This window comes from Takifugu flavidus, chromosome 21, assembly GCF_003711565.1.
Source record: "Takifugu flavidus isolate HTHZ2018 chromosome 21, ASM371156v2, whole genome shotgun sequence".
Taxonomy (NCBI): Eukaryota; Metazoa; Chordata; class Actinopteri; order Tetraodontiformes; family Tetraodontidae; genus Takifugu; species Takifugu flavidus.
The window spans coordinates 1,587,381-1,597,547 of record NC_079540.1 but is presented as its reverse complement, the minus strand read 5'-3'; the positions used below and the strand labels follow the sequence as shown (position 1 = coordinate 1,597,547).

Sequence of the window (10,167 nt, the reverse complement as noted above, 5' to 3'; positions counted from 1 at the left end):
CATTAGTTTCTGGGTTTTTTTTCAAGACCATAAAGTCTTTACAGAAAATCAAACAATAAATTGGTGCATTTAAATTAGTATAATTATTATTTGGGAACCTATTCCCTTGTTTTGTTGTGCCTGAGGAAAAGTTGACCGATTTTTACTTTGTCCCATTTACTCTGCCTATTGTTGCACACAAACCTGGAGTAACAATATTTAATATGTTTTTTCAAATATTTTATTCCTAGAAGATAAAAACATTGCAAAACTAACATAATTTAAGAGGCAAAAGATGTTTTAGCCCAACTTTCTGGGCAATAGTGATATAGCTGATGTATAAGTAGTTTGTATACAGTTGCTAAAACAGACAGGAAACAGCTAATAACTGCTAAAGATATGTTTGATAAAGATACACAGGATATCCCAAACGACTTGTAACCAACTATTTTGAATTAATCCTGCACAATCATCATCACAATCATCCTTAGCAGATGTTGTATGTGTTGCTCTCACCAGTGTTTTCAGTGTAAATCACCACAGTAATGATAGAGAAAATAATCAACAACCTTCTCTCAGTGTTTCTTTTTTCATCTGCTACTATAAACTAAAATCTGTACATTTTCCATCCCTGTGAGACAAGTCCCTATCACAATTAATGTCACCCTCACATGGACACAGAAGAAATTTGCCATCAATCAATCAATCTTTATTTATATAGCGTCTGTTACAATCAAAATTGTTTCTAGGCGCTTTCCAGAATCCCAGGGCCTGACCCGCAACAAGCAACAGTGGCAAGGAAAAACTCCCCTTTAACAGAAAGAAACCTTGAGCAGGACCAGGCTCATGTAGGGGGACCCTCCGGTGATGGACGGCTGGGTAGAGAGAGAGGAGAAGGGGGAGGACAGGTAGAGGAAAGAATAGGTAGAGAACATAGAGAAACATTAATAGTACAAGTATAAGAGTAGAGTGGGTTTTTCAGTGGGGTGACAGAGGCCTGTCAGGTGATCATGTTTCTGGACCCCGACAGCCTTGGCCTATAGCGGCATAACTAAGATGTTCACCTAACGATTACATGACCCCATAAGTATGATAATTTGTCTGTCTCAGATAGTAACTGCAACTACAGAATTAGTGACAATAAGCTTTTTCAAAGAGGTAGGTTTTAAGTCTAAACTTAACAGTAGAGATGGATTCAGCCTCCTGTACCTGGACAGGAAGCTCATTCCATAGCTCCTCAAGGTAGGATGGAGCTAGGCCTCTGAGAACCTTAGAGGTCAGAAGAAGAATTTTAAAAATTCTTCTAAATTTAACGGGCAGCCAATGAAGAGACGCCAGTACAGGAGTTATGTGATCTCTTTTGTCAGAACTCTGGCTGCAGCATTTTGGATCAGCTGGAGGCTTCTTAAAGAGTTGTTTGGACACCCTGATAATAAAGAATTACAATAGTCCAGCCTGGAAGTAACAAAAGCATGGACTGACTTTTCAGCATCATGCCGCGTCAGTAGTTTCCTAATCTTTGTGATGTTCCTCAGGTGAAGAAAGGCACTTCTAGAGACTGTTTTAAAGTGTTAGTTAAAGGACAGATTTTGATCAAAAGTTACTCCTAGATTCCTCACAGAGAGACTAGATGTTAATGAGATACCATCTAGAGTGATCATGTGATCTAATCTATCCCTGAGAGGTTCAGGACCAAACACCATGACCTCAGTTTTTCCTGAGTTAAGGAGGAGGAAATTTGAAGACATCCAGGACTTTATGTCTTTAAGACAGGTCTGAAGCTTCACTAACTTCTCTGTCTCCTCTGGTTTCATGGATAAATATAGCTGAGTGTCATCAGCATAACAATGAAAATGTATCCCATGCTGCCGAATAATGTTCCCTAAGGGAAGCATGTACAAGGTGAAGAGGATTGGTCCAAGTACAGAACCTTGAGGAACTCCATGGCTAACCCTACTGTATGAGGAGGGAACACCATGGACATGAGCAAACTGGTATCTATCAGATAAATACGATCTAAACCAGTCTAGTGCTGTCCCTTTAATCCCAATCACATGTTCCAGTCTCTGTAACAGGATACTGTGATCAACTGTATCAAAAGCAGCACTGAGGTCCAGCAGAACCAGCATAGAAACCAGTCCATGATCTGAAGCTATAAGAAGATCATTAGTAACTTTAATAAGTGCCGTTTCTGTTCTTTGATGAGCTCTAAAGCTAAAGATAAAAGGAAGGTTGGATATTGACCTATCATTTGCTAATACGTCAGAATCCAGTGATGGTTTTTTAAGCAACGGCTTAATCACTGCCACCTTGTAGGACCAGGGTATATAACCTGTCACTAAAGAACCATTGATCTGGTCCAGGACAGAACTGTCCATCAATGGTAAAACATCCTTCAACAGGTTCGTTGGGATGGGATCCAAAAGACACGTGGTGGTCTTGGATTTCTGAATTCGTATAGACGTTCAAAAGAACTGATATTTCGGAATATAGTGATACAAGAAGTAACATTAATTTTTGGCTACAGGTCAGGACTTTCCCCTCCATCATTAATGATAATCATACAAAAAAGGACTATAGCAATAAACTTTTTAAAGAATATAATTTGTGAACTATTGGGGAAATTATTCAATTCTATAACATGGAAAATGAGAAATGTTTTGTTTCTCACGCATTCAAAACTACTAGTTTGTGAGTTTTTCCATATAGTTTTTGGATGTGTAAGGAATAGCTGTTTCTGTCCTAAGCAAAACTCCACCTAGTTTGAGCTCAAAACATTACTAACAGGTTATTTTGGCAATACATATTAAGTTAATTAATCTTTCGTAGATGGATATTTCCCAACAAGTAAAATTGGTTCACATTTGAACCACCTTGAATTTTTGGAAAAATATTTGATTTAAACTGGCGACTTGCAACTGAACAATTTGTCAGTTTGATAAAACACAGGACAGGGATCTGTAGTGAGACAAATTGTCACTACAAATTACTGAAATAAGGCAGATTAGTGCTGTAATTGTTTTATCAAGACATATCGAGAGTAAGCTTCGCTGGCCAAAATGCAAAATCTGATTTCAAAGCAGGTCTTAAATTTGGATCTTAAATGAATTCAAATAGCTATTCAAAGAAGACTGAATATGAAAAACAGTGAGGCATGTTTAGTGAAAAACAGGTTTTAATAAAAGTACATTTTCTTATATCCTTAATTCATAACTTTTTGTTGTTATGAATGCTAAACTTAGATGAGATGTGGAGCTGGCCACCTTGTTAATTTACACAATCGCATCAAAATAGAAAATAAGGTTTATTAATCACAACTATTGCTTCTCTTCTTTATCTGGCATCGAAAACAACCACTGAAATCAGAGTCAAGGAAATAAACAGTGTTATAGAATTAAATTTACAAGCATAAATAAGCACACTATTCACAAGGATACATCTCTTTGTTCTCTTCTTGTACAGAATCCTGTAGCCACACTCTCTGCATCGGATTGGATCTCGAGCTTTTATTTCATTTTCAGTGTGACACTCTGCAGAGACAAAAAGATAAAACAATTCTGAGAGGAAAAATAAAAGGCTGACATAATGTTTGCAATAAACTGTAAACATTTGAGCTCTTTAATGTAGTATATACAGTATATAAAGGCTGCATTGAACATTGAAAGCAAAAAACATAATACTTGTATTTTCACATTTTGATTTTTTTTTAAAATGAATATATATATACTGTATATCGATCATCCAATCGTTAGAACATGTGTAGAAGTTAATTGCTATATTTTGTTCTTCTTGTACTTTGGTGCTTAAAAGAATACGACATCTACAACTATATATATAGTCGGAAAGTAATGACACAAAGAGGCAGATTTGGTGGAATAGGACGAGAAGATACTAGACTTGACATCAAAACTACAGTGATAAAAGTAGAATGGGGACAATACTAGACAGATTCACAGTATCCAAGTCTGCTAGCATCTATAGCAAGCAGGTGTACTATGAACGTTAACTAAGTACGTTAAACAAGCCAACATTGCATTTTACCTCCACATATGTAGGCCATAGGCTGCTGTTTGGGTGGCTGTAAGTCTTTCTGCGTATCCATTTTAGTTTCTGTAAAACAGCAAGTGTCGAGTCCCGTCAGTATCGTTGTAGCATGCTAACCCAGTCACAGCATGGTGGTGTTAGCGAAGCCATGGGTTTCATATGCGATCACAGTATATATTAGCACAAAGTTAAGTATGTTGAAGGTAAACATACTTACGGACACGCAGTAATGTCGACAGAAAATAAAGAAATGTTACCGCTAATCTCAGAAAGTGTTAGCTGTTTACGTCTTCAAAACAACTGTCCACGCATCCGCCCAAGCGCATGCGCATTACGACACTATTCACGACCAAACAAGCTCCAATGTCATTGGTCAGAAGATACGACGTCATATTTGCCGCTTTTCCCTTTAAACCCCATACGAACAATTGTATAATATAGCACTCATGTGGTTTAGCGATTTATATAATGTTGGAATTTTTTTATGGTCACCGAGATTGTAAGAACAACGTTGTTTATTTTCTTATTTTACCCCAGTCCAACAGAGGGCGCTCTAACAGCTCGGTTTCTCAAATCGTCTGACACCCAGCTGCCCCTTCACTAGTTTTTGACAACAACGAGCGAGTCTGTCGACAATGTTCACATCTTGACTATTGATCCAATCACCTATAACTGTACAATCTTAATTTGAATTTTCGCCCCTCGGATCTATACGACATGGAACCGTCTGCGCCCAAAAGGTGCGTATTGTCCGGCTGAAAACGTGAGCGTCAGCTGCGCGCCAGCTACTGAAAAGGCCAACGTAGGCGGTAGCTGTTCGGCTAGCAGAGGCTAACTTAGCTTTAGCTTCTGTACTTTTGGTAAAAGTTACCAAACTTAAGATAAAAAAGAGACATTAACAGGATCATGTTTGGCCATAAACAGAAGCCACATGTTAAAATGTCTTGTCTCTTTATTTGTCTTCACCCGGCGTGATATTAACCTTAACTTGATGTATATTACGTGAATTTGACGCATTTTTATTTGTAATTAAAACTTATGACGGATGTTTACATTGACGCTAATCTACCAGGACACTATACAATACGAGTAACAGCCTAAAAATAGATTCTGTGCATACCCGTGTGCATATTCGTTTTCGGTTTTGAAGCCGGTTCCATTAGTGTACGTGTGGTACCAAATCGTTGATTTCCCCCAATATATCAGTGGAATTCAGATAAATGGCATTTAGAAGTCACACAAGAACAATGCAACGTTGTGAGATCTCCAAGCAATAAATCCTACACAAACGACACAAAATGAAGCACGATTGAAACTGTTGTTGAGCTTTTTCTTCAAATGACACATATTCATCCAAACTCAGCTTTAAAGACCCGTTCTGCATTGTATAAAAGCGACGATCATTCAAATTCTCAGGTTAGAGAAAACATTAGCTGTGTTTTGGTTCCTGCATCCTGTTAAAGGAAAGTATCCTTAAACACTTTTAGTTTCTTGTCTGTGAAGCAGCACTCCAGCACAATGTTTCCATTCCATGGTTTCACTACTTCTTTTCTGTTGCTGAGGTTACTTTTTCTATATTGACAGCAAGCTAAAAAAGCTCAGTGAGGACAGCTTGACCAAACAACCCGAGGAAGTGTTTGATGTGCTGGAAAAACTTGGTGAAGGGTAAGTTACCTAGAAATGCAGTCTTCATCTGCACGTTGCATTTCTCTTCCTGGTTGTTGCATAAATGGCAGGATTCTGTTCGCTCTGTGGATGCATGGTGACGTAATGTTGTTTGTGTGCTTAGTTCCTATGGCAGTGTTTTTAAAGCCATTCACAAGGAGTCGGGCCAGGTGGTGGCTATCAAGCAGGTTCCTGTGGAGTCTGATCTGCAGGAGATCATCAAGGAGATCTCCATCATGCAGCAGTGTGACAGGTCCAGACACAACACCGACAAACTATTATTACCACTGCGTGAATTTTATCAAGTCCTTTATTTTGAGCCGAGTTTCATAAAATTCTTCGACAGTCCGACCTTGTCAGATGTTTGATCGTGCCTACGGCAGCTCAGCTGTTGCTTTGCTTTAAAGAAATACTGTGTCTGGTATTTGTTGGTAGCCCCTATGTCGTGAAGTACTATGGCAGTTATTTCAAGAACACAGACCTGTGGATTGTCATGGAGTATTGTGGAGCCGGTTCTGTGTCGGACATCATCAGGCTGCGCAACAAGACGGTGCGTGGAGTGACGCGCACCTGTGTACACTCGCATTCACACATCATCAGTCTTAAATATGATGTCGTTTATATGCTGAATTGGCATTTCCTCTCTGCTGGCAGCTGACAGAGGAAGAGATTGCTACTATCCTAAAATCAACTCTGAAGGGTCTTGAGTATCTTCACTTCATGAGGAAGATTCACCGGGACATCAAGGCAGGAAACATCCTCCTCAACACGGAGGGACACGCCAAACTCGCAGACTTTGGAGTTGCCGGACAGCTAACGGTACTGCGCTGTCATTCAAGATTCACACTGGTTGCAAAGTTGGGTTTTTTCATGATGGCGGTACCAGAATTGCTTCTGTAATGTCAAAGGACACAATGGCAAAGAGAAACACAGTGATCGGCACGCCATTCTGGATGGCGCCAGAGGTGATCCAAGAGATCGGGTACAACTGTGTGGCTGACATCTGGTCCCTCGGCATCACATCTATAGAGATGGCAGAGGGAAAACCTCCCTATGCTGACATCCATCCGATGAGAGTGAGTGTAATCTTTTAGTAACGAAGTGGGTGTTTACACTAAATCCATTTAATGCTGTGATTCTTTGAAGAGCATTTTTTTCTATGAAACGCAGCGTTACAGCTTTAGTTTGTGTTCTTCCAGGCTATCTTCATGATCCCCACCAATCCTCCTCCTACCTTCAGGAAACCCGAGCTTTGGTCCGACGAGTTCACCGACTTTGTGAAGAAATGTCTCGTCAAGAATCCAGAGCAGAGAGCAACAGCTACGCAGTTATTGCAGGTTGGAACGAGGAACGAGGCCGTTTTGAGAAAGTTCCCAGCTTAATGCCTAATATGTCTCCACACTGTTCCCGCGATTGTTCAGCACCCGTTCATCAGCCAGGCCAAACCAGTCACAATCCTGAGGGATCTGATCACCGAGGCCATGGAGATGAAGGCCAAGAGGCAGCAGGAGCAGCAGAGAGAGCTGGAGGAGGAAGAGGACAACTCTGTACGTATGCTTCGAGGTCAGTCGTGCGTGGAGGTTGTTGGATTAAATGTCTGGTGTTGTCCAGGAGGAGGAGACGGAGGTGGACTCTCACACGATGGTCAAGTCGGGCTCAGAAGGTGCAGGAACCATGCGGGCCACCAGCACCATGAGTGACGGCGCGCAGACCATGATTGAACACGGCAGCACCATGTTAGAGTCTGACCTGGGAACCATGGTCATCAACAGCGACGACGATGAGGAGGAGGAGGAAGACCAGAGATCCATGAGGAGTGAGCATCAAAAAAAAGAATTGGGAGGTGTTCAGACGGCTGCTGATGGTTCCTCCAGGTCTGATTCATGTTGTCCTCTCCCACAGGACACGCCACCCCTCAGCAGCCCATGCGTCCATCGTTCATGGATTATTTTGACAAGCAGGACTCCAACAAAGCCGCCCAGCAGCAGGAGAACTACAACCACAACCAGGCGCAGGAGCCTGGCTACCACATCCAGTCCAAGAACGTCTTCCCGGACAACTGGAAGGTACCTCAGGATGGAGATTTTGACTTTGTGAGTATAATTAGCCATGAGTGTTTGGCAGGCAAAATCCAAATTAAAACCCCAAATCTGACCTCTCTCACTCTCTCGCTATGTCCCTCTCTCCTCTTTTTTTGCGTGTTGTCACTCAGCTGAAGAACCTGGACTTTGAGGAGCTGCAGCTGCGCCTCACGGCCTTGGATCCTATGATGGAGCGGGAGATTGAGGAGCTCAGGCAGCGCTATACTGCCAAAAGACAGCCCATCCTGGATGCCATGGACGCCAAGAAGAGAAGGCAGCAGAACTTCTGAATCCTCCTGTTTGCGTTGCCTTCACTCTCTTGGCTTCCCAAAGACCCCTTCATCAGGAAACACTGTCCCGCTGATTCAGAGATGACTTGTCTTTGTCAGAAGGCCTCGGCTGTTCAGACCAACACCTGACCAGCTTCTAAATGAAGTTCCAAGCTTTTTTTTAACTGGAAGATGTCAGTTTCAGCTTCTGGAGTCTGCACTCTTCTGCCTTTTTCCAAGATCTATTGAAATTGTTCCTCATCTTTAGATCTTAATCAGTCCTGTAATGTTGCCGTGGGAATAAGGACTGTGGCCAAAGAGAATCTTAGTGATAACGCCCATAAACAAATCTGGAAATCGCCTCTTTCAAATGCAGAAACCCCCCCTGGGAGCAGATGGTCTGACGGTCCGGGTGACCACACGAAGATGAGCGATTGCCCACCCCCCCTGACTTTTTACTTAATGTAAATAGAATTTAGGATCTAGGTTGGAAATATGTGGTGTGGATGCATTTTCTTAACCAAAGACAATCAGGACGTTGTGGATCATATCGAATGCCTTAAATAATCCAAAAGCTAGTTTTTACTGAGCAATGTAACGTCAGAAACAGGCCTGCTGGTTAAAATGCATTCGCTCACGGACGGGGACGATAGTGACTGTGATCGTGGTGAGGGAGGAGAGCTTGTGCATGATTTTAGATAGTTGTAAACCAGAAGCAAATGAAAATGTATTTTATTATCTACTTTGTTTCTGTCTGTCTCACCATTTCTGTCCCCACTCTGAATGCTAGTGCCTCGGAACTCTCTAAATCCCCAGTCAGAAGCAGATAAACAGCTAAATAATCCACAACTCATCAAAAAAGGAAGCATTCTATAATGATGTGTGACTTTTTTCTTCTGGATTTATTTAAAAACTCTACGTTTATTTCACACTTATAGTTTAGCATTATTTACTACAGCTTATTTAAACGTTTAAACCATTTTTTTTATTGCACAGCAGAATAGGAGACCAAAAGTAGTCCAAAACAGTTTGATAGTTGTTAATAGCAAACGAACACGTCCTGTTCATGATGATGATGATGATGATGAAGACTGTAACACAGCTTTTTTTTTTTTGCACATTCATTCTTGATGACACATCTTTGTTATTTCTGTCAGTTTTAGCAGGCTTGGGAATTGGTCATGACACTGACGGTGCAGTGCTGCAGTGAAGGAACGAAGGTATCCTGTCAGTTCAGCCTATTTAGAAGATAAAGATTTAAATCAGGGGCATCTAAATCCAGTCCTCGAGGACAGAAAACCTGGCTGGATTTCTGCCCTCGAGGACTGGATTTAGATGCCCCCGATTTAGAGAAACAATCCAAGGAAGAGTATGTTTAAACGTAAAGAGGAAATATGAGCAGCCATTAAAAAACTTGTTTACTTTAAGTCTTACAAAATGTTAACAATGGTTTGCCTCAATTTGTGAAGGAAATTAGTTTTCGATGTGTTGATATCGACTTTTTGAATAAACCAATATTAAATGAGTCTAAAGGTCGCTGTTACAGTAAACACTTTAAAACTAGTGTTGTTTTTTTTGTTGGAGAAGATAAAAGAAGTGAGCGAGCTGTTGTGTGTATATTTGTCTTCCTTTGTTCAAGTTGTCAAAAACATTCTTTTGCTTTTTTTCATGAATTATGTGCAGCTTATGTACATGCATTCAGAGTTTATTTATTAAAACTTTAATTTTTTTTATGTGTGACACTGGTTTAAATATTGTAGCTGCTATGGCTGTGAATATTTTTGCTCGTTGTCACGCGTCTCCATTTCAGTGTGTTTGTTAACTATGCATGCGTCACCGTTACCGTGCACCAGCGGCGGCCGTGGGTGAGGACGCTGGCGCGTCCCGTTCAAAGGCTCCGCGCTCAGTCCACAGGAAAAGCCCAGTTTAAAATCAGAAATTTGTTTTACTATCTAGAGTGGGCTGGACATGTGGCCGCATCGTTGTGTTTGAGGTTGTGGAGGGGACGGTGTGCGGTTGTTTTGACCACTTAAATTATTTTGTTTGTAATATTTTATAGTTTTCAAAAGTTGCAAGAAATAATAAAAACTCCTTGTTAACTGAAGTGGATGTTTATTGGAAGCTTCTTA

General features: G+C 40.9%; 2 protein-coding genes and 1 long non-coding RNA gene across 5 annotated transcripts; 1 reads left to right on the top strand and 2 right to left on the bottom strand.

Annotated features, from left to right (window-relative positions):
- Window positions 1-3,136: 3,136 nt before the first annotated feature.
- On the bottom strand, window positions 3,137-4,387 carry polr2k (RNA polymerase II, I and III subunit K). 3 transcript variants are annotated; one of them, XM_057021514.1, is made up of 4 exons: window positions 4,241-4,387; window positions 4,021-4,089; window positions 3,417-3,509; window positions 3,137-3,335 (listed from the first exon to the last, which is right to left on the bottom strand). In XM_057021514.1, the coding sequence occupies exons 2-4, from the start codon at window positions 4,079-4,081 to the stop codon at window positions 3,313-3,315; spliced, it is 177 nt and encodes a 58-aa protein (XP_056877494.1). In that variant the 5' UTR covers window positions 4,082-4,089; window positions 4,241-4,387; the 3' UTR covers window positions 3,137-3,312. The 3 variants fall into 3 exon arrangements, with proteins under 3 accessions (XP_056877494.1, XP_056877493.1, XP_056877495.1); XM_057021513.1 differs by having other exon boundaries at window positions 4,281-4,375; XM_057021515.1 differs by having other exon boundaries at window positions 4,237-4,361.
- A 191-nt stretch (window positions 4,388-4,578) lies between these two features.
- On the top strand, window positions 4,579-10,142 carry stk3 (serine/threonine kinase 3 (STE20 homolog, yeast)). The gene is made up of 11 exons (XM_057021498.1): window positions 4,579-4,763; window positions 5,608-5,688; window positions 5,813-5,941; window positions 6,124-6,238; window positions 6,343-6,507; window positions 6,597-6,764; window positions 6,888-7,025; window positions 7,110-7,235; window positions 7,300-7,504; window positions 7,591-7,781; window positions 7,901-10,142. Exons 1-11 carry the CDS (start codon window positions 4,741-4,743, stop codon window positions 8,057-8,059), a joined length of 1,500 nt encoding a protein of 499 aa, XP_056877478.1. The 5' UTR covers window positions 4,579-4,740; the 3' UTR covers window positions 8,060-10,142.
- LOC130518694 (uncharacterized) lies at window positions 5,158-5,863 on the bottom strand. Its single transcript, XR_008948121.1, has 2 exons — window positions 5,698-5,863; window positions 5,158-5,303 (listed from the first exon to the last, which is right to left on the bottom strand). It is a non-coding gene; the product is annotated as an uncharacterized LOC130518694 (long non-coding RNA).
- Window positions 10,143-10,167: the final 25 nt, after the last annotated feature.